At 51.9% G+C, this 22,624-nt stretch overlaps 9 protein-coding genes across 9 annotated transcripts; 5 read left to right on the top strand and 4 right to left on the bottom strand.

The window, feature by feature from the left end:
• Positions 1–3,643: 3,643 nt before the first annotated feature.
• Positions 3,644–4,057, bottom strand: CPAR01_15591 (uncharacterized protein; the record flags this gene model as incomplete). The annotated part of the gene is made up of 1 exon (XM_060499839.1): positions 3,644–4,057. The coding sequence occupies one exon, from the start codon at positions 4,055–4,057 to the stop codon at positions 3,644–3,646; it is 414 nt and encodes a 137-aa protein (XP_060341415.1).
• Positions 4,058–7,454: 3,397 nt separating this feature from the next.
• On the bottom strand, positions 7,455–8,308 carry CPAR01_15590 (isochorismatase; the record flags this gene model as incomplete). The annotated part of the gene is made up of 3 exons (XM_060499838.1): positions 7,455–7,933; positions 7,992–8,174; positions 8,248–8,308. The coding sequence occupies 3 exons, from the start codon at positions 8,306–8,308 to the stop codon at positions 7,455–7,457; spliced, it is 723 nt and encodes a 240-aa protein (XP_060341414.1).
• Positions 8,309–9,812: 1,504 nt separating this feature from the next.
• CPAR01_15589 (uncharacterized protein) lies at positions 9,813–11,255 on the bottom strand (the record flags this gene model as incomplete). The annotated part of the gene is made up of 1 exon (XM_060499837.1): positions 9,813–11,255. The coding sequence occupies one exon, from the start codon at positions 11,253–11,255 to the stop codon at positions 9,813–9,815; it is 1,443 nt and encodes a 480-aa protein (XP_060341413.1).
• A 245-nt stretch (positions 11,256–11,500) lies between these two features.
• Positions 11,501–11,749, bottom strand: CPAR01_15588 (uncharacterized protein; the record flags this gene model as incomplete). Its single annotated transcript, XM_060499836.1, has 1 exon — positions 11,501–11,749. The coding sequence occupies one exon, from the start codon at positions 11,747–11,749 to the stop codon at positions 11,501–11,503; it is 249 nt and encodes an 82-aa protein (XP_060341412.1).
• Positions 11,750–12,649: 900 nt separating this feature from the next.
• CPAR01_15587 (uncharacterized protein) lies at positions 12,650–13,108 on the top strand (the record flags this gene model as incomplete). Its single annotated transcript, XM_060499835.1, has 2 exons — positions 12,650–12,793; positions 12,863–13,108. The coding sequence occupies 2 exons, from the start codon at positions 12,650–12,652 to the stop codon at positions 13,106–13,108; spliced, it is 390 nt and encodes a 129-aa protein (XP_060341411.1).
• An 883-nt stretch (positions 13,109–13,991) lies between these two features.
• On the top strand, positions 13,992–14,534 carry CPAR01_15586 (uncharacterized protein; the record flags this gene model as incomplete). Its single annotated transcript, XM_060499834.1, has 2 exons — positions 13,992–14,300; positions 14,406–14,534. 2 exons carry the CDS (start codon positions 13,992–13,994, stop codon positions 14,532–14,534), a joined length of 438 nt encoding a protein of 145 aa, XP_060341410.1.
• A 1,201-nt stretch (positions 14,535–15,735) lies between these two features.
• Positions 15,736–16,631, top strand: CPAR01_15585 (uncharacterized protein; the record flags this gene model as incomplete). The annotated part of the gene is made up of 3 exons (XM_060499833.1): positions 15,736–15,813; positions 15,870–15,922; positions 15,995–16,631. The coding sequence occupies 3 exons, from the start codon at positions 15,736–15,738 to the stop codon at positions 16,629–16,631; spliced, it is 768 nt and encodes a 255-aa protein (XP_060341409.1).
• A 1,611-nt stretch (positions 16,632–18,242) lies between these two features.
• On the top strand, positions 18,243–19,550 carry CPAR01_15584 (uncharacterized protein; the record flags this gene model as incomplete). Its single annotated transcript, XM_060499832.1, has 1 exon — positions 18,243–19,550. One exon carries the CDS (start codon positions 18,243–18,245, stop codon positions 19,548–19,550), a length of 1,308 nt encoding a protein of 435 aa, XP_060341408.1.
• Positions 19,551–20,848: 1,298 nt separating this feature from the next.
• CPAR01_15583 (uncharacterized protein) lies at positions 20,849–22,430 on the top strand (the record flags this gene model as incomplete). The annotated part of the gene is made up of 4 exons (XM_060499831.1): positions 20,849–21,029; positions 21,080–21,360; positions 21,415–21,528; positions 21,576–22,430. The coding sequence occupies 4 exons, from the start codon at positions 20,849–20,851 to the stop codon at positions 22,428–22,430; spliced, it is 1,431 nt and encodes a 476-aa protein (XP_060341407.1).
• Positions 22,431–22,624: the final 194 nt, after the last annotated feature.

Raw genomic sequence — 22,624 nt, 5'->3', positions numbered from 1 at the left:
CTTGTAGGTAACTTTTACCCAACGGTCCTTTTGACAGACATCAACAGTGTCTAGCAAAAAGACCCTGTCTACTCTCCCTGCCTCTCAACTTTTCTCAAGATCCCATCTCAACCCCCATATGCGAAAAATTCTGACAAGCGGTATCCATTCACCCGCTGCGTTCGGCGCCTCTCTTTTGGTCTCGGTGCTTCTTTTCCCGCCGAATCATTCCCCGTCGTAAGCTTCAACACCCGCCTTCTCGAAGCTTTAGATGCTTCAAAAAAAAGACACCCCAATAGCTAAAGCAAAAGAAGGCCCTTCTTTGACTAGATGCTCCGCTTTTCCGAGGCTCTTCTTCGGCATTACGGCGAGTTTGATTGGTGACAAATGAACGGTTCAGAAGGAAAAGCTCTCTAACCTCCCCCCTCTCTCGGAGTCTCTCTCCGCAACACACCCCCGGTCCGAAAAGAAAATTCCTTTGCAGGGAAAATTCTTCCATGTGGCTTCTAAAGTGCTGCCAGAGTTTCTCCGCCTTGGAGAAATTCATCCAAGTGGTCGAAGATGCCGGGACTGCTCCACTCCTGATTTCCCCCCAAGCCCAGCCGTCTGGTTTGGCACTCAAAGCGCTTTGCGCGTCGAGACCGCGGCACCGCGTAATCCTCGTCTCGGTGTCGTTTCGGTAAACTCGAGTCGTGGAGACACCTACTTTCTCGTAAGGTCAAAGTCAAAGTGGTAGTCGGAGAATCTCCGACGCACACACCTCTCAGTCTCTCAGTCTTTTCACATCGCGGTCTTTTCTCCGGGGTCTCTCGAGTTCGGGTGGCTCATGAATCGCGTGTGGCGCAACCCAACCACAACCTCTTTCTTACTGTCGTTTTCCAGAAGAACCTTGGAAGAGGTGGGCAAGTCGTCCGAAAGGGCATTCTCAAGCGCAATCATCACCAAAAGCTTGTGAATTTCAGGGACGCAACGCGAACACCTGAATCAGTTATTCCCCGAACTGCAACTTCGACGTCAACTATGACTTCAGTCTTTTGACATGATGAACAATTTTGATCGTCCCCTTTCCCGTTCCATCATCCAGGACCCTTATACAACGATGAAATTTCTGTTCAAAATTTTCAACACGCCCCCTCCTTCTTTTGTCGAGATATCAAACGACCCTCAATTTTGTCTCTTTTCCCGGCCGGCAAACGTGGGTATCTTCAAAGTTGACAATTTCTGGCAATATAGAGACTCAGTATTACACACTAGAATCAAGATTCTAGCATGTGGGGGCGTGCGATCCCACAAGGCATGCCACGCGAATTGGCCACCCGCACAGAACTTTTTTTTTTTGTTTTGCTTTCGCTTTAAACCACGCTTCCATCGTCGTTCCGCCGTCATCCTGAAGCACTGGCCCCAAGGGAACTGACGTTCTTTTTCGGGAGACTGACTAGTGTACGCCATTCAGAGAGCGCGCAAAATCCTGACTTCAAAGGATGGCCAAACCTGGGGAAAACCGGGACCGCGGATTGGTTGATGGCTGTTGGTTGCCCGGGTCTGAAACCCGAGGCGTTCAAGCCACACACAAGTTGTGTAGTTCCGTTACACCGACACACACCGGGCAGGATTCCCCAATCGGTATCAAACGTCGCTATTCCTGTTGGTTTGGTTGGTTGGCTGAACGTAAACCCGGCGACCAACTCTGACGCCGTCTGCAACTTCCTGTGTGACATCAACCCCGCCTCTGGATACAGCTCAAAGACGAACCGGGTTCAGCTGTGTTGTTTTCCTTTCTTTGCCTACCTTACAGGCCAACAGATACCTGTTCCTCGGGGGTGACCTATATCTCAGCCCAGCAATGAGTGGGAACAAAGAACAATCAGAGACGAAAGGTGCAAGACAAGCCGACAGAGCAAACATTTTGTGTTTCCTCGATCCAACCAAAGTTGCACATCCATCGTTTGGGCTCCTTCGTTTCGCTCTCGGAGACCCCTCTGCCGTCCGATCAATGGTTTCGGGACGGGTTCCGTTTGGCGTTTTGGAGGAGCCCAGTGATCTGCTGCAAGCACAAGCACAAGCGAGAGGAAGAAAAGAACTGGACCGCGGTGTCTATCTACGAGTCTCCAGACCCAAGCCTGGATGGAACCCGTATCCGTAAGAAACCCCTCCCCAAAGAGCTTGAGCATTGGACGGAACGGTTCATCCGCATTCTTCAGTTGCCAAGACCTCAAGGCGGGAAACTCAAAAAGAGAGTATCCGTATCCGCCGTTTTCTTTCTCCGCCTGCGCAAGCACCAGCAGGAAGCGCATGCACGATTGACGGATGGCCCCCCGGTAAACCGTGTTGTCAAACTTCCCGGACAAAACGTGGCCGTTGAGGGGTCGCAGAGTCGTAGGGTCGTAGTAAATTTGCCCGAAACGGCAGGTTCAGTTCAGTCTAAACGGATCGACCGCTAGCAAAACGTCGAGATCACTTTATCCGCCGTTACCGCACCTCTTATCGCAGCTCTGGCAGCTCTCGGGCCTTTCCGAGATAAGATACGAGATGCCATCCGACATCCATGCCCGAGCAAGACATTTACGGTGAGTGGTGCGCGTGGGGTTTTAGGTACCACCGGCGTCCGGCACCGATACGGACCGGGCTTATCTCACCGCGCAGCTTCGTATCTGTAAGTGTACGGTGACACTCCCATCACGGATGAAGCTTCTCGTATGCTGTCATCCTGTTGGCATTGCTATTTTCAAACCTTTGTCGCTGGAACACCTTAGAATGGATGGATGGCGGTGGCACCACCACGCCTACACTTCAAACAAACGAAGAAAAGCCAGCGACGCCTCTTCCGTCTTTCCCCCTCCTGATAGCGGAGGGGAAAGATAGAGAGGGGGTGAGCTGGGCTGAGCTCTGAAGATCCTCTGCACGGATTTTGCGCTCGAGGATCCCGTGCCTTTCCGTCCGCAAGCGCAACAAACGCCCTTACGTTTATTTTTGATATCTGGGTGTGTTTGGGGGTGGTAGTGTAAAGAGGCACAGAGGATTGAACAGCAAACGTCTGTTCTTTCGCGATGCGAATCCCCCCGTAAGCCCCGGCGCCCCAAGCAGAGGTCCGTCCGGGCGAGGGGGGTTCCGTTGGACCACTGACTACGATAAGATACGGATACATACCAAGCCCGCGCGTGGGCGACCTATTCGTTCGCGACGTCTTTGAGCGAGAGCGCTGGCTGAGCTGGTGGGGGTTTCGTTGTTCACTGACTGTTTCCTTCACCGACGAGACGGCGGTGGGGAGAATGAGCGTGGGGGTTTGGTGTTTTTGGTGGTTGTGTGTTGTTGTTGGGTGATGTGATGCGTTTGTTGACCACCACCCCTCCTCTCATACCTTACCTTACCGCCAACCTGCCTTACGTAGGTATGTATGTATTCTGCCACCGAAGCCCGGAGGCGGTAAAGCCCCCTCGTATCGAACAGCCCAATATTGGCAATTCTTGCAAGAAAAATCTTGGTCGGAAGAGTCGTTCGTCAGAGCTTGCTTTTGTGGCTGCATACGCCTGTTTTTTTCTTGCTATTCATGATTTCTTCTCCCAACGGCGGCTGCGGCTTGCAGGCCCCCCGCCCCTCCCAAAGCCTAGGCCCTTTCTTCCACCTACAAGTTACATCATCGTCACCGCCATATGCCAAACACCCATCAGGGTCGAAATACTGCATGCCTTGGGACCTCTCTTTGGGTCTTGAGGGGTGTGGCGTGTGCTGCAGGGCAACGCAAAGGGGGAGATTGATCGGGCAGGAATAGCATCCAAATTTGAATAAGAGAGACAAGAAAGAAAAGAACCTGCAGTATCTGCAAGAAATATGACAACTGACAAAGTGAACAGGGCCTGGAGCGGTCTTGGGAGACTCGAAAGTCCTGGAACCCACCCGGGGCAACTCGGGGAATCTCTGCGCGACCGCAGTGTCTCGTCGATCCCAACGCTTGCGAGATTACAGAATTTACAGAAAAATCAAGAGGTGCAGAAAAACAAAAGCATACACCCACAGGACGAAACCCCACGGGCCTGGGTCTGGGTGCCGGCCATGGCCGCCGAGCAGCAGCGGGCAGCATCTCGCAGGTGTCCAGCCTGCTTCTGCCTTGCCTACCACGCTGCCACGCAGTTGCGTGCTTCAGGTGGCAGCGGTCACTGGGCACTGAGCGGTGTCTGTAGCGGTAATACCGTAATCTAGACGCTTTGGTCCGCTGTCGGGAGATGGGCGATCCTGAGATATCGTGTGTTCCAGGCCTTACTACGTAGGTTGTCTACCCCTCCGGAGCCGGGCTCCGGAGTGACGAGCACCTCTATCTTACCCCTCCCCTCACAACCGCCTTACACGACAACTATTTGGTCAGCTCATAGTTAAGGTATGATGAGGTGAAGATACCAATCACTTTGGAGCCCAATCTAAGCAACGTGGGCATCGCACACAGCACACCCCTCGGCGTCATGTCGAGATACCGCCTTATTCTCGACGGCCTTTGCTCCGAAAATCGCATCCACCCATCAAGACAGTCACAGAGCATCGTAATGAGAGAATCATCGAAAATGACTTCGCCGCGATTCGCGATACTCATCCCACTATCACCTATTACCACTAATAACCCCTCCCCCACGGTCAAAGTGCAGATGACAATACAAGTTGATCATAATCAACATCTCTGGAACGCGACGTTGAATTCAGTCGGGCGCGTCGCCGTCACATCACACTTCATCACAGTTGACGAATGCCAATAGCACTCGCAAGGTTCAAATACTGGTGTGCAACACAAGCAAAGTGTCTGGGTGACCGTGTCCCATGGCCGGCGCTCGGGACCTGACTGGTCGGGCGCGTGCGAGGGGCCGCGCTCCAATCACCGTCTGGCGCATCGCTCAAGTTTCGTGATGCTCGTCGTTTGTTGGGTCAGTTCTGTATTGGATAATGTGATGGCCAATCCAGTTCACCATCACCGTTTGGATATCAAACCGTGTATTCTACTCGTCTCATCCCGTTTGTTGCGTGCGCGTCGCAATCACATCTCTCTTCCCTTCATCAGTCTGTGACTCACCCATGGGAAATTATCGGTGATGCGGTGGATGCGAAAAGAAGAAGGTTTCCGTCGGTCGCAGACTTACTCTGCATCTTGCACACCGCGATTTCCCTTCCTCATGCGCACTCATGCAAGCCAAACGCAGATTTCTTGATTATCGCTGCATGCGCCGGCACCCTCTCAGGGCTTCACCTCTCTTTCTACCTACCACCCCCGGTCTGCTGCCCGCTTTCCCATGTCCCGCTGCATCAAATCCGATAGCGAGCCGCCATGAGCGCCGTAATGCACACACCACAACCCACAGCTGCCACCCCATCCCGCTCCTCCGCGTTAGGGTTGCAGGAGGGATATCCAGATACATGTACTTCGCCTTACGTGCGCTACCGGCTACGCAGGCATGGGGAATCCGAAATAAGGTATGCGGTGTGTCTCTGCCGTGTGTGGTGTGGTGTAACCCGTACCGCCGTGACACCGTGACAGACGTCCAGTGCCAACCCAAGCTGAAGGTTGAGGGGCGGGGGGTGGTTTGGGTGCCTCCCCGATTCGCCCACGATCGTGCAGCTTGCATCCCGAAGGGAAGAAAAAGAAAAAGGGCAAAGAGAATCAAAGGAAAAGCTACAGCAAACGCCCAGAAGCATCGCAAGCTGAAACCGCATCCCTTCAGAAAGAAACTAAACACCCCTGTCGAGTTCAGGTTTGGGTTCTGCCACCCCTCTATCCATCCATCGATGCTTACCTCTTCAACTCAGCTGCATACGGCACCCGTGTTCACCGCTCTCGATATAATCACAAAATGATTTTGAGAACAAATGACAATATTACGGATACAAATGTCCAAAAAATGACCGATGCGTCTCATACTGCGTATATGTCTGAGGATCCTTGGCATCGGAGAATGAACTGTCTCTCGGGCTCTCCACCAGCTGTCTCATTGCCCACATCCGCCAGGGGGCAGAATAATCACCCAAGACAAACCTGACTTACCTTAGACAACAAAAAGCAAGGCGAGAACAAGACAGCTCCATTCCAAACGATCTCAGAGTCTGGACATTTTGGGCCCTTGGGGGTCCTGTTTGCGACAATAAACCCCTGTCACGGCCGCCAACTGGCAGACGCACCACTGCGTTGTCTCCGATCGAGTACGCCAGATCGTCAGGGGAACGGAACCCTTCGTCGGGCACTGCTCCTCTTTGCTTCTGTTTTTGCTATCCGCCCTTTTGTGCTACGATGAGTGACGTGTTGTCTACAAGGTATGGGGATAGGTATGGGGCACCGTTGAGGGCGTTACGCATCGACCACACTCAAAGTCATTTGCTCTTGGGACGAACGTTGGCATGATGCGGGAGTGGCCACCGCCATTCCTTCTGTCCACCGCCTGGAAAGAAAAACCTTGCCTTGATGTGGATTGGCCTTCGGCGTCCGATGTTTCTCGCAACTGATGAAAGTCTTCGTGTTACTTGATGTGTTACCTTGAGGCCGTACCTGATCGTGCCGTAAGTTTGATATGGAAGGCGCTCTGAGGCATGTATGGCGGCCAGGCACAATATCCGCAAACGCCATTTACCCCTGAGCTGAAAGTGAAGCCGGAATCCAGAGACTCCTGTGAACAGCCCTTATGAGGCATACATGCCAACCATCGAGATCTTCCCATCCGTCCCCCTCCGTATCCGTCAAAAGCAACAACCCACATACTGAGAAACCTAACGGTGCTGCTTCATCCGCATACAGTCTCTAATCCTAGCACTCTCGCGTGGGAACTCCCCGCCGGCATCCGCGGCGGTTGTCAAACCTACATGAACCGCACGCAGCTCACCGCTGATCACTCATACAGCCCTCCCTGTAGACCGCTTCATCGGGCCGCGTCGAGGTTCCCACTCATCACACCCCGGAAGAAGACGTTGCGTTCTGCATCTGGCCCCGGCGCGGGTATCCACTAAGTCGGCCCCGTGTTGGCCCGTGTGTTCGGCGCCGGGTGGCCCGCGACTTGCCTATTCGGGATATGGGAAGTCGGGGGACTGGGCTACTTTGGATGATCTGCAAACGGTCCGTTGGTATAAGACTGAGTCAGTTCACCACAAGTTATGGTATGCGATGGGCGGTTTCCGTATGTCTTGCTATTCCACGATCGGCTTCAAGAACAAGAGCGGGCGGCTTTTTCTCACTTTTTCCTACCATGTAGGAGACAAGATCAGTCAAAAGTTCTCTATCATGTCCATTTTGAGTCCATTCTGAAATGTTGCGAAACAAAGACACCAGAAAGATGCCAATCTCTATAATAGCCGCGGAGGCTCATCAATGAGAGACAAGAAGATGAAGTACATGGAGCCATGTCGAGCGTCCTGGGACCACCTAGGATTTTCCATAGTCATTATTTTCGGGAATCATACCATCCTCCCATTCTCAACCCAGAGAACACCCAACTTTTTACTCCGCTTCTGTCTTACAAAGGCAGAGTCTCCTGAGCCGCAGAAACGGAACCGTTGTTGACGGCAGCGCGGTGGCCGCGGGCAATGTATCCGTAGGCGGGGTAGTAGGTGTCGAGCCAGGAGAAGAGCTCGAGGGCGCCGGGGGTGTTGCGCCAGTCGCGCATGAGGTCGAGGGAGATGGAGAACAGGGAGACGACCTGGACGCCGGCGGCGGCCATGCGGTCGTTGGAGACGTCGCGGATGAGCTCGGTGGTGGTGCCCGAGGCCTCGACGTTGGCCCAGACGGAGTAGCCCTCGGCGCGGAGGGAGAGGGCGAGGAAGGTGGTGCAGACGTCCGTGGTGATGCCCGCAAGGATGATTTGCGACTTGTTGGCGGCGCGGACGGCGTCGCGGAAGTCGGAGTTGTCCCAGGCGTCGACCTCGCCGTTGCGCTTGATCAGGGGCGCGGTGGGGTGCATGTCGAGGATCTCCTGGGGTAGGGGACCGTTGGGACCTGTTGATTTTGTTTGTCAGAAATCTGTGAGCAATAAGAGGGGTTGATGGACTCGTACCGGTCTCGGCGGAGGTGGTCAGCACGACGGGGAGGTCAAAGACCTTGGCCAGGGAGGAGTGAGCGAGCATCGAGTTGCGGTAGAGGGTGGGATCGAAGTCGCGGGCGAGGTTGAAGAGACCCTCCTGCATGTCGACGACGAGCAGCATCGAGTCGTTTTTGTTGAGCCTCTCCCAGGGGACGGCTTTGGCTCGTGTTAGTAGAGCTGTGCTGTATCCAAGGAGACTTGAGATGAAGCCATTGGGTGGGAAGCTTACCATCAGCATTGGCGACGGCGGAGAAGAGCGCCGAGACGGCGACAGTCATGGAGAACTTCATCGTGAGAGAGGATGTCTTGAGGTATGGACCTTTGGAGAGTTGTTCGAGTCTTTGAGATGAAGGAGACTGTTCTTGATTTGTCTGCTGGATGAGGATGGAAGAAAAAGCGATGATCAGAGGCAAGGCCCTTCTCTCTTCTTATACAGAATTCTAACGATGTACAGCGGAAGCAAAAACGCCCTCTAGTGACAGTAACATCAGTGGCCAAAGTCCCTCATTTCGGAGTAGACTCCGTTGAGCCAGCATCGTGGACGAATGCGTGGTTGTCAATGACCAAGCCAAGCACGTTATCGACAGGTGGGGTTTCCAATAGATCCGAATCCCACAAGCATAAGGAACAATTCCGAATAGTCGACATGGAAGATGCAGGGCATCGTCAAAGCCTTGCCCGTCCCTCCTTGATGGGAAATTTCCCCATTAGGAAACATGCTGAAGTTGACGATGGGGAAAAGGCGTATGGCTTTTGGCAAGCATTCGGTAACCAAGACGTTGGACGTTAGTAAGCTCCCCTGGTTCATCCAATGCCACAGCGAACCCATCAAGCCTCTTCGGTAGTTTGCGATGTTTGTCATTGGGTGGTTCACGCTTACCGAGCGGTCCTGGGTTGCTTCGAGGTGGAACTCCGCTCGGTGCGACCCACACCCGCATATTGTGATTGCGGAGAAAGGTTACCAGTGCCGTTCTTCTCTGTAAATCCGGTCTCCATCATGGAATTGGCCTTTCATCCGAGATCTCATTGCTGGGGGGGAAGTTGATGCGTGGGCTTGACTAAGCTCGACAAATTCGATGTGACCGAGAAGAATCTACCTTACCTCACGCAGTGCAAGCAAGGTTAGCAAAGCATTGAGTAAGATAGACGAGCTGCAGAACCTCATTTCCCCAGCCCCGCCAACGCAGAGCTTCAGAATATGACGTCCTGCCTACTTGGCCATAGGAAGACGGGGCAGACGTTGGCGGCTTAGCTAAGTACCATGTTGGTATTTGATAAGGCGGTGGCTTTGCTTGGTGAGATGCGTCCCGCTCCGTTGTGGAGACCATCGGGAACCGATGCCGCCATGTCAGAGTGGAGGCGCCGATTCCTAAGCTGAAATTGCGAGTGTGTCAGCACCCATCTGTTCACGTGGGAGCCGTGTCTGGTATAAGAAAGCATCACTGGTGTTCCTTGGCACCTCTCCGGCGAGATACTGGTTTCCTTAAGATCATCCCAGTATCAGAATTAGCTGTACTTACCTCGATTTGGACATACCAGGTACTTAAGTACTGGGCTGCGCGACATAGTTCAGACGTCACTTAGGTGTCAAACAGGCTCAAAGGATACTTAGGAGTCGTGAACTATGGCAACAGGGAGCATTAACTGGGAAAAGGGTTTGGTGTTGCACAACTTGATATTCGTCATCGAGAATGCCGAATCAACAGCTTGAAAAGTGATGATGGTTCAAACAATCCACACAGACGAGGAAGAAAAAAGAAGCTGAACATCGCATTTCTTAGGTATCTGCCATATCTACACCTCGGTATGCTCGGCATCAACGCCCCTGTATTCGAAGAACTTGTTCCACTCAGAGTCCTCGATGAGCGCCTGAGCCAGTTCCTTCTCGTACATGATGGCAATCTCCGGACCCTCATCTGACTCAGGCCTCGGATCCCGAGGCGGGTAGACAAGCACGCCTCCCTCAGAGATTCGACCCATTAGGTACCGATAAGTCGCAGGCTTCCCGAAGCCAAAGTCTGCCGAAGGAATATTGGCGTCACGGTGGTCTACCACAATGGTCGACATGGGCGGATGCGAATCGATTCTTGAGTTGAGACTCGACTTCACGCGGATCGTCGCCACCATCTTAAGCGTTTCGTCGAGACTTTCTTGCGTCACGCTGCCCGTCAGTTGTCGCACATACCGAGCTACCCGCCAGAAGGGCCAGTCTGAGATGAGCTCCGATACCGTGGGTTGTTCCACGGGTGCCGTCGTAGACATGGCCACGTACATGACGTTTTGCTGAGTGCGAGCGGGCACCTTTGGGCTGTGCAGACGTCGACGCATGTCGATGGTCTCGCACCAGAAGAGCTTTGAGTCTGGCGGAGTCTTGAATACCGGGGCTCGAAGACGTGTCATGTGCCGCCACATGAAGGCAGAAAAGGCGTCGTAAGTCGAGATCCACGTATCGTTCTCGGGCTTTGCAAGGCCTTTCAGCTGAGCGGCTTTACTATTTGGTAGATGGAAGAGAAGGCAGATTCCGACTTTGTGGCTTGGGTGTCTGTCAGGCGGCGGTGGTCCATCAACCTTCTCTTCCTCTGGAGGCTCGGGCTTGAGAAAGCGGGAGACATCATTACAGGCCGGGTCCCACGAAGGGTAGGGAGTGCCATTGCTAAACGCAGAACAATTCTCGGCCAGCTGGTGGATGAAGCCGGCCCAGGCCATGACGTCTTGGGAGTAATGGTGGTGGTGCGTGCTGAAGACGAGTCCGCCGCGGACGAAGTTTGCCTTGAAGCCTGCCGTGACGGGACTTTGTTCCGGAGTCGCCTCGGGCCTCTCGCCGTAGGTCATCGGTGACACGGCCCAGAGCCTGAGATCGCCGAGGGACACGGCGCTGAAGTTGGCTTTCTCGATGTCATCGAAGGACGGATACTTGTCGGCATCCTCTGGGGCATCAAGCCATTGAACGACGAAGCGGACGGTCGAGTCCTTTCTTTTGGTGAAGGAGTAGTCGCCCCAAGGGTCTTTCTCGATTCTTCCGTTCAACTGGCGGACCTGAGCAAGCGTTGTCTCAAGACCTGCTTTCAGAACTTCGATCACTCTTGGTTTGACGGCATCGTCTAGGCGGAAGAATACGGTGTAGTGGTTATATGTTTGGCACGTCAAATAATCTAGGGTAGAGACTCTGAATCTCTCCACTTCTGGGTCGTTCTCCCAACCGTGAGGATGAAGATCGTAGACTTCTTCTTTCGGCATGATTTAGTGGTTCTGCATCGAGATGATTTGGAGGGAGTTGCAGGTCTTCGGACTCGAATATCGCAAAATGGCAAAAGACATAGAATCTAGTGGCCGGGGTCGTCTTGTGCCGCATCAAATTGAACTGCGACCGTGTCGGAAAAGACTCCCTCACCCTGGCACCTTCCCCAGGCCCCTCAAAACATTATCCGATCTGTTCATCGCTGATTGGAGGATGCAACGAGCAGTATTCCCGATTCGGTGGGTTAAGTCGTGAACCAACGGCTCGCCAAGGACTCTGTTTTGTTGGCCGGGTGTGTAGAACCCCATCGGAGCCATAGCCAACATCTACATGCTTGCAAACCCCGTTTACCATGAAATTTGCTTCGAGCATGGGTTTCTTTTCTCCATATCATGTGTTCAATCATTAGGCAGGAAGGTGGCTGCCAGTATCTGCCGGTCGAAATGCACAAGGTAATTCTTGTACCAACGAGATTGTGACTGTGTGGAATCATAATACTAGGGGTATTCTGTGCCGAATCCCCATCAAACATACAATCTCAGCCCCCTGAACATTTGGAAAGAGTGAGAGTCTCTTGGGTTTATTTGTACTCAATTAACATCGCGATCTTTGTGGTTGCCGTGGCTGTACCCAGGAGGGCCATGGCACCCGATAGCTGTTGAAATCCCATGTCACCTCGTCACATAACCCTAGAATAATATTAATCATAGGCGTTCGGGAAGAAACGATTTTCAGAGGTGCCACCGTATGTGAACAAAGTCAAAAGTCCAGATGTCAAGTCCGTAATGTTGAATGGCTCCTGATAACCTAGCGACAGACGCGATTGCCTTAGCCTCATATTCACTTGAGAACTGTGATTATTCGCCTATCATGTATTCAGAATCTCTATCAAAATCGAGGGTAAATCTATATTCATCTACCTTATTGCTAAGTATGAGAGACCGGGACCACCGTCGACCGCCTCACTGCCTGGTCAACTCATATTTCCTTCCATCTGCCTAGTTCCTTCTGTTTTTTACTGCAGCACGAAAAACTTTTTCCTCTTTCCGTTTCGATTCACTTGCCCTCCAGACTTAAAATCATCCACACGCAAATGAGCCTCAAAACTTCTTCACCCCCCACAACCACGCGCCCATAACCACAAAATACCTGTTTCTGCAACACTCACAAAGTCACAAAGATAATAATAGTGAGTCTTCCTTCAGTCAAAAATGCCTTTTTTCCTTTTTTTCATTTTTCATTTTTCCCAAAATACTAATAAAATTTAGCCAAAATACCTGGGTCGCACTTCAGAAACCTTCACCACACTAGGAACTTGCCAAAGTATGCTCTGACCGATTATTCCTTCCAAAGTGAACTTATCAAGCTGACAAAAATCTTCCAGAAGAACACCATGGCTGACCAGAACCTCCCCGAGATGTCCGCCTCCGATGTCAACTTCATGTGTCATGTGTTTATGCACATGACCGAAAAGCCTGTCATTGACTGGGACAGCTTCGCTATTGCCGCTGGCTTCAAGAGCGGAGGTGTCGCTCGGGTACGTTCGCGTTCCCCTTGACAAAAAAATACTTAGGCAGTCAACAGGTGCTGACACTTTGACTTTCAGACCCGCTGGGGCCAAATCAAGCGCAAGTTCACCCCGGCAGACCAGGCCACTGCCACCCCCAAGAAGAAGACCGCGCAGGCTTCTGCCAGCACCCCGACTTCTGCCTCCAAGGTCAAGAAGCCTACCGGACGAGTCGGCGCCAAGGCCGCCAAGGGCAAGAAGATCGTCAAGGACGAGGAGGAAGAGGACGAGGCCGATGATGACAAGGCTGTCATCGAAACCAAGGAAGAAGTATTCGACATCTGAGAAGACTTCTCGACCACCAGATTTGCCGAGAAGGAGTGGATGTTCAGGAATGCAGATCTTTGGAGAGGTGGCTTCTAGGCGTGGCTTATGCGATATGTCTACGGGGCCAGGATAATCTGGGGATAGCCCAGCCAGGGATTCAATACGATCTCGAGTTTACAGAAACACCGTTACCCTTCTCGTCGTGACTTCTGGGGATGTTCAAGTCCATACGCCACTCGAGTAATATCTGTCCATGTGTGAGATCACGCTTCATGTCTGGTCTGATTCTCAGGGTGAGTAAGTCTGCAACACCCAAAAGCCACTGCCCATCACCATTGAGTCTGACCCGATCTCTTCAGGCCTCAATATGTCAGTAAGAAAAATATAGGTTCAGCAAAACAACCTTGAAGTCACTTGTGATGAGGTCCTTCATTCATTGATCTTTCCCTCCATCAGAATTGTCAGTTTTCTTTGCTCTTCTTGTATCTTCTCGCCTCCATTGTTATCTATCTTTCCACACTTTTCCAGTTTTCAGTATCGCCAGCCTCCCTCGGTAGCCTAACTTGACGGAACGTTGACGGATCTGCTCCCGCCCGGTACGAGCACAGCAGCCTCACAAGGCGGGTACTCTGAGTGAGGGCACCTTCTCGACTGATGGACCGGTGCCTATGGGGGACTCAAAACCCCTCCTACCGAGGCTGAAGCCGAAATTTTCTTTCTTCCTTCTTCCCACACTTTTCCCAGGTCACTCAGCAGACACATAGACAACTTGCAAAATCCAGCATTACTCTCCACATCGATACCTATACATCACCGGACGCCATCGTAAGCTACTTTACTCTCAAATATCTCATACTTGAGAAGCCTTCACTGAAGATTTTTACTGACTTGAGCTAGCATAATGCCTCCCAAGAAGTCCACTGCTACCGAGGGCGAGTCCGCCGTCCCCATCCTCACGGAAACCGAGGCCAGGTTCGTCAAGGCTGTCTTTGACAGCATGAACACGCGCCCTGACATCGACTATGAAAACGTCGCCGGTATCATGGGCTTGGCCAATGGCAAGAGTGCCAGAGACCGCCTTCGTACCATCTCCAAGAAACATGGCTGGTCCGCCACCGATGGCTCCAGCGGTGGCAGCCCTGCTAAGAAGCCTGTCGGAGTGAAGAAGACGCCCGTCAAGAAGAAGGGCATCGCCCAGCGCAAGAAGAAGGTGAGTCGTATGATATGTTTTTTTGTAATTCATTCCCCGGAATTTTCTTTCTCTTCAACCTTCATAATATTTCCTCCATTAAGTACCGATGCTGACCATTAATAGACCGCCAAGAAGAACGAGTCTTCCGGCTCTGACGTTGACGAGGACATCTCGGGCAAGCTCGAGTCCGACACCGATGGCGAAGCTGCTGCCAAGGCAGAGCTCAATAACCCGGATAGCGACTCCGACTGAATGTCCCCGCTGTGACTGAACGCTGTGTTTCAGTCAGTGCTCAGCAGAAAAGGGATACGAAGCCGGCGAACTCTCTGCATATGGTCTTAGCGTGGGGAATATCTGGATTGGGGTTGGGTGATAGCAGGATATGCTAGCTTGAGCAACTCAATTCTAACTCGTCTCATAAGCCGTATCCTTTTCGAAACCATAATGTCATCGTGAAGCCTACCTATTTGCCCTTCATTTCTTGATTTCTTGAAGCTCAGCCTGATTTTTCTGGGTCTGAAAATTGTCTTTAGGTCAAGGAATAGTCCATCAAGCAGGGTCTGGTTCATATAGCTATCTCTTGGAATCGTCTCGAGATCTAGATTGTTATTCCCGTTCTTTCTGTGGCTCTCGCCTTGTCTGAATAATGTCTGATCATTGTGTTGTCGGTTGGTTTTCTTTTCGTCCAGACTTTGCTCGCCATTTGTTTTAATCTCTTTGACCAACTGCCTTGCCTCTTGTCACCTTTTGAACCGCATAGTCTTGCTTCTTGTCTGATTAGGTAGCTCTCGCTATTTCGTCTGGTCTTCTTTTCGATTAGAGCATCCTCTCCATTATTGATACGACCCTTCAGCCACTTGACTGATCTGCCTCATTCATGATTTGAACCACCTGTGAGTGCCTCTTGTCTCAGGTAGATAGATCTCACCATATGGTCTAATATTCAAATGTGTATCCAAAGTTCTCCCGCTAGCACAGTGAAGTTCCTTTAGTCAACTGCCTGATCAGCCAGATTCTGAACTAGTTGTTCCTGCCTCTTGTCTGAGTAGCTCTCGCCTTATCACCTGATCATTGAAGTGTCGTCAAGTGTCTTGCCTTTCGTCCAGACTGTTCTCGCCTTTCATCCAGACTGCCATCGTCTTTCGTCTTGACTACCCACTGAGGTCCGGACTGCTCCCGCCATATTTGATAAGAGCCTTCAAGCACCTGCCTAACCTGTCCACATCTTGAATCACTTGTACCCGCCTCATCTCCTGGGTTCTTGCCAATCCAGCCCATCAGAGACCAAGCTTGACTATTTGAGCCAGCCTCTCACCAGAACTTCTCACTAACCCAACTCTTCTTCACAACAACCCCTCAACCTTCCAGCTCTTGGGCTTTGCTTTCGGAATTCATCTTCATTTAAGACTACTCATACTTAACTTCCCCCAACAATACCCATACTCAACTCAAGATGGCTTCTGTCGGAACCGATGCTGAGGGCCAGGTGACCTTCCTGGTTCACTGCATCAAGCATTCTTCCGGTGGAAAGGTAAGTGCCATATCACTTGATTACATCTAGAGACTCAAATCATCTAACAAGAACAGATCGATTTCCAGGCGGTTGCTACCGATTGCAACATCGCGTCCAAGGCCGCTGCGTAAGTCAATTTTCTTCCCACGCTCCTCGTCAAGTTTTCGACAGGAACAAGCTGACCTGGCATGCCGTCCAGTGCCAAGCGTTTCGAGCGCATCCTCAAGCCTCATGGCATGAAGACTAGCGACTTGTCCAAGGCTGGCCCCATAGGCAGTGCTGCACCTCCTGGTGGCAGCAGCGCCAGCCCCAAGACCCCGGGCAAGGCTACGCCGAAGTCGAAGGGCAAGCGCACCCCTACTGAGACTCCTACTAAGGAGACGAAGCGCGTTAAGCTGGCTAACCACCCGGCTGTCTCGTCTTACAATGACGAGGACGATGCTGAGGATCTGCCTCAGTTCAAGGTCAAGGACGACCCCGAGGCCTCTGGCACTGACTCAACCAACGGTTCGTACAACGACATCCCCCGAGGCCGCGATGGCGATGACGATGATGACTTGCAACTTCTCTACGTTGTGGAGAAGACGAGCGATTGCCCGATTCACGATTGCGGCGGATCTCGAAGTCCTTCTTCCGCGTCCGTTTCGAGCGATACTAATACCGAGGGTTTCACACAGATGGTGCCAAGGCCGACGAGCATGCCGAGATTTAGCAACATGCCAGCTTGCTATCAGGGCTGGGGATTCCTACCGGAAATGCCAGTCTACGCATGGCCAGATACGTGCGCGATACATGGGGAGCTAGAAGCAGCACAGTTAGCCGGGATATGTGAGTAGTTTTTAGTTAGTTCTTCCAAGACTTTTCTAACAAATTCTGAATAGGAATGGAGATTGGCTCTTTACAGGGACGATGTTGCCGTCATGGCTCACCAACATGCGCTCGCAGAGATGGCTCATACATAGGAGTGGTAATGGTTAGGGTGAATTAGAGACTCAAGAAATAGAACGAGTGACGTTCACTTCTTTCGCAATGCAATGATCATCATACAGGCTTCGTGAGACCCGAGAATGGTGCGCGCCGTTGAAGGTTCCGCCATGGCGCTGCCTGATTGGGAAAGTGGAACTGTCTCGGCAACGGTCGGCAGGGGTCATCCCACTTCTTCCGGAGCATTTGGGGCTCAATTTCAACGACACCCTTACTTCATTTGTAAGGATAGCCTCCTCGTGGAATTCCGTGCCTGCCTGACACCACAGCGATTGCTTGTCGTATCCTGCGCCAGTTGAATCGCATAGGATATGACGTAAGTCTGTCATGAGGGTCCATGATGCTACCCAATTTGCTTCATCACATGCCTTGTTTGCCGTCCCGGGTCTTCTGGCCTTCAGACGGTGCTGCTGCTCCGCGCGCGGCGGGAATGTTGTGAGTGATTGATATCGAAATCTCATGTGATAAGTTCAAACAATACCAGTTATTCCAAGCCGGTGACTCCTGCTCATTTACGTCCCGATGAATTCGTTTACCTTTGGGGCATCAACTATCTTCCACCGATGCCAGCCAACTTCATTTCACATGGTCTGCATCTTAAATTCGAGAGCACAGAGAAACCTCGCATTGACAATTGAATCTTCTGGACGCAAGATATCTATGGTAACGTGATAAGTCACCAAGGATACGAGCGTGTTGGCTTCCAGCATCCTCGGGTGGTCACAAAGGCAACCTAGACAGGTAAGCATACATCAGGCAGGTGCACTTCCCTCTGCACTTCCCTCCTTCCTTCCCAATTTCAATCTCAGAAAACATCTCACGCACTCTCGGAGAAACCTGAGGCCAACTGGAGCATCTCATGCTCACTTACACCCGGGGACGTTCTGCCTAACCTCTCAGTCTGGAGACCCTGCAGCCAACCAGAGTGCCCCATCCACACCTCACCTTCTCATCGCACCTTCCTCCCATCTTCTTCCCACCTCGCCTCCTTCCCTCACCTCACCAAGGCAACCTTTTTCGGCCAGCTCAGCCGAGAGCACACAAACTACTGCCCCCAAAATTTTCCGGCTTTCCTCTGCATGGGCCATAGACGCAAATTTGATTTCTTCCCCCTCCCACAACTCAGCGAAGTTGTCTTTTTCTTCTTCCCTTCTTCATCGCGGCAACCGTCCCCTCTACCAGACGAACGATTGACGAAATCAATTTTCGTGCAATCCATCAAACGACAAGCAAAGCATCTCGCTTCCGTCGAAGAAGAAGTATTTCTTCCTTTCTACATCTCCAGCTTCTGGACCAACCGGTGAGTATTTTGTCGGCCGCGGCCTCTTTCGCCTCTTTTTCTTTCTTCTCACCTCAGGTCGCGAGGTTTGGACAAATAACTAATCGCCCCAGCAGACGGAGTCATCAAACTCTTCATCCTCCATCGCGGGATTGCAATTACGACATCAATTCATCGCGCTGCAATGTCTACCTCTCCGCTCTCCCCTCGTGCCAACATGGGCACTCACTGGGAGCTCTCGTCTGGCGCCTCGTCGCCCCGATCCAACACTTCGAGCAATACCAACAGCTTGTTCTCTTCGCCCGACTCCCCTACTGACACAGAGGTGTCGTTTCCGACCACTGAGAACGAAGACACAGAGAAGTCTTCCGGTCTTGCTCAGGCCCATTTTGTCGTGACGCCAAGCTTCGCCAACTATGTCTTGGTGGGCAACACTCCATACGCCCCAAGCCAAGTGCAGGCGATGCGCGATGAACTTATCCAAGCACGAAAAACCGGAGAGTTCCCTCTTACGACCTCCACCATCAATGACCCTCAGACCACAGTCGAGGACTACCAACATCTTCAGCGTCTCCGAGATGCACGGGGTGACCCTGCCATCCATCCTCCTCCCCAGCAGTACAACGTCATCAAGGTCGACATTGCTCGTCGCATCAAGACTCGCGATGAGATGCAGGGAGCTCCAGCCAACTTCCAAGAGGTGGATCACCGAGTTCAAAACTGGATGAGCTCAATCAACAAGGAAGCGCGCATGTTAGAGATTACACAGGCGGCACTTCAGCGCAAGGGCATCAACAACCCCACCCAAGACGACTTGGACGCCATCGCCGAGGAGTTCATGCAGATTGCGGAGCGCACTCTTCTTGACGTCGCCAACCCTCTGCGCATGAATGCAACTCGCATGGAGGGCAACATGAGTCGTTTCGATAATCAGCTTGATGGCTTTGACGGAGCCATGGCAGCCCAACTCAGTACACTCAGCTCTGTCTTATCGGCCCTCAATGACGCTGTCGGCACTTCTACGGATGCAATGGGCATGCAGTTGAACACGCTCAATACAATTCTGGCGGCTCAGGGTAACACATTCAATGGATCCGTCACGATGATCAACCAAGCATTGAACATCGTCAACACAGATCTACAGCGACTCACATCCAACATCCCAACCATGGTTGCAGCAGCAGTTCAAGCCGCTGTCAGGGAGCATCTGTCAGCCACGCCTCATCAGAAGAAACTATTCACGCAACAGCAGGCCCAATTCGACCAGCCACCTGGATACGCTACTGCTACACAGGGCCAACAGTGCCAAGCGGTTGGTGGAGAGCTCTTTGGCGGAAGCAACCAGGCAGTCGTTTCTGCAGTCCGTGCATCAGGACAAGAATATGCCCAGACCTTGCACATGAACACGCAGCCCACGAAGTCGAGATTCAGAAGATTCTTGCGGGTCATCACTGGAAGAGGACAATCGAAGAAGGAGGCAGGTTCCAAGTAATGAAGCTCATGACAAGGCTTCAACATTCAGCTGTCCGACTTTGTGGCCAGCACTCCCCCTCTGAGACGTACACAACACATCCGATCACCAAGCTTTGGAAAGATGGAAGGCATGATGGGAGGAAATTGGTTTTGTAGATCACTGGTAGTTTGACTCGTACGTACCACGAGATTAATAATTCGTTTCGCATTGAGTAACTTGTTCCTTCGTGAAATCAAGATTGTGCTCAATTTGACCTTTTGTTGCTCCAGCCGATGGGATCATTCAGATGCAAAAGTCTCACCGTGAGTCGATTACCTCACTCAAAACAACACAAAGTATCAAATTAGCATCTGTTTCTTGCCTGCCGGAATTGCTGTCATACCTGACCAGTCTCGTGAGAAGAAGATGATGTCTGTCATCTCATGGGCATGACTAGAAACATCACAGTCGTTCTTCTTGCGCACCTTAGGGGCATATCAATACGAATGATACTCTTTACCGTATAGGAACCATCAGAAGTGACACCGCCACCTGGCAGCGCCTGAGGGCATTCCCAAATCTGTTAAAACTGCCTGACTACCGGGTTGCCTGGCAGACCGTGACCGAGTCTCCCAAACGCGTTCGCTTCCCTCACCTTCGGCAACCCAAACACTCCCAACGCGTCTTCTGCTTCTGCTCGAGGCAGACGCCTTCACACCTTGTCGGAAGAGCCACCTCAAGTGGGGTCGATGCCGACCTGCCCACCCACGGGCCCCAACCGCCCTTCTGTGTCAATACCCTCGCGACTCTGACCGCCTCCCAGCTTACTCTTCTTTCTTTCACCCACACCCATTCAAAGTCTCCTATTCTGACTTCTCTCCTTTTCCGCGTCCATTACAGCGTCTATCTTCAATTGCCTACCACAAGACACCAAACGCTATAGATCCCTTCCGTATTCATCTCGATCACGACCACTACGAGAAGTGCTCCTCAACACCTCGTGCATATATTCAGACGATTCAGACTCACGCATCGCCCATCAAAACTCTTCACTCCTCACTCATTTACTTGACATCACCGTGGTAAGTCATGCCTCATCCCTCCTTTGGTTTGACCCTCCTTCTTCACGTTGCTTCTCCCCCTAACCTTCCGTTACACAAAGACTGCGTTCTATTTAAGATAGATTGCTTTCGTCTGATGATTTGCGGTTCACCATTCTCTTGTCTGTATGAACCCATCTTTGGCTTCTTTTGTTGCTTGGAAACCGGCATTCTGTCGTTTGCGCAGAACTCAGTGATAGCATTCCGTACTAACAAAATCCGCTTTCAGCTGTCACAATGGCGCCTTCCAAGAAGTCCATGGGCAAGCTCCTTGATATCCCGAGAGCGAAACAGGATGCCAAAGTCCGAAAGAATACCACGGCGAGAAAGAACACCTCTGCCAAAGAACAGAAAGTCCCTAAGAAGGGTGTCAAGATCACCACTCGCCCAAAAAACCGGGCCCTCATCCAGTGGAGGAGTAAGTAGAATCCTTTTTATCGGAATAGTGTTCATGGCGATTGATTGTAGGAACAGAGGAAGAACCCTTGCTTGTGACACTCCTTTGGGTGCAGTATATCTGTGCCAAAGAGCACGGCAAGATGCCCTGGGATGATGTCATTCCCCAGTGCTTCACCGGAGTTACACCAACGGCATTCACCCAATTCCTTGCCCGAGAGCGCAAGCGACTTCTCAAGATGGGCTACTGTGTTCCGCCTCTCCCCAGCCAGGCCAAGAGCTTGGAGAGAGATCAGAACATCCGCGGCTATACCAATGCGCCGACCGCCGAGAATGAGGATGCTATCAGACCCGTCGGCTTCGATGAGCCGTTTCTCCAACCCTGCCAGCGAGGCGACAACTAGGAGTTGGTGACCAACGCAGAAGGCGAGGTAGAATCGGATGATGGCGAGGCTGATGATGCCATGGTGAATGAACACGATGACGAGGGGTTCTTGAATATCAATGAGGCTCCCAGAAAGGTAAATTTTGATCCAACACTTCTTCCGCGTTCACTGACATCGGATAGAATGGAGAGTCCTCTCAGGTTCCTTCTGTCCAGGGCCACCATCAGTCTCCTTACCAGGCTCCTGCTCAGTCGGGTCACTATGTCCACAACGACGAAGCGCAGTCGAATCACCGGATTCACAACATCCCCAATCCTCAGCAACAGGCTGGAGAATTGCTGTTTCACCACGTTCAACAGTTCAGTCTGGCCCAACACGATGCCCAGAATGACGCCCAGCTCCAGCAGCAGCCATTTCCCCTGACGCAGTATTCGAGCCAGCATAACCAAGTAGAACAAACCAATCAGGAATGGCAGGCTCAGCATCTCAATGAGGGCAACGGCCTGTATAGGCAGGCGATCGAAGCCTGGAAGCATGACGAGCCCCCAAACGAAGCACGAATATTTGTCGAGGGTCTCCCTCCCATGGCATACTATCTTTTCAAGGTGCCTGCGAGCGTCAGTGGTGGCGTCTCTTTGATATCCGGCTCCGAGATCATGTACCCGATGCGAACCGAGAATGGCTATACGACATATGCCATCCCGATCCCGGTCAACCTGGGCAGCTATCTCGACGGCCTCAATGGTCAGGAAGCTGGTGCCGCAACCCCGTTTGGCAGCACTGCGACGACGAATCTATCCCCGGGCACTTCATCACTCAATGAGCCCGTTTTTCGGGCTTTGAGCGATGGCTTCGGTGATGTCGTCAATGGTGGATTCAACGGTGGCTTTCAATGTGAACATCACCTACATGAAGATGCCAATCACCATGCCAATCACCATGTCACAGCTACTGGCCCCACTCATGTGGGCGAGGATCAGGAACTCGACTTCAAGGAATTCAACTCGAATTTGTTCGACTTCACTCAGTTCCACTGAAACGATGGACGCGCCATGGAGTTACATAACCCACGGCTTTCAGCACACTAGAATTGATAACGAGTCCTTGAATTTCGTTGGGGTATTACGAACTTTGGCGTTGGAGGTAGCATGAGGATAGGAGATAGATGCCGTCGTGTCTGCTTTTGTTGTTTGCTCTGCTTTCCTTCTTCTCATTTCCGTCTTTCACCACA

The sequence above is a fragment of the Colletotrichum paranaense genome (genome assembly GCF_030867605.1).
Source record: "Colletotrichum paranaense strain IMI 384185 chromosome Unknown Scaffold_20.1, whole genome shotgun sequence".
Taxonomy (NCBI): Eukaryota; Fungi; Ascomycota; class Sordariomycetes; order Glomerellales; family Glomerellaceae; genus Colletotrichum; species Colletotrichum paranaense.
Note: the sequence above shows the minus strand (reverse complement) of the source record. Positions and strands in the feature narration are given on the sequence as shown.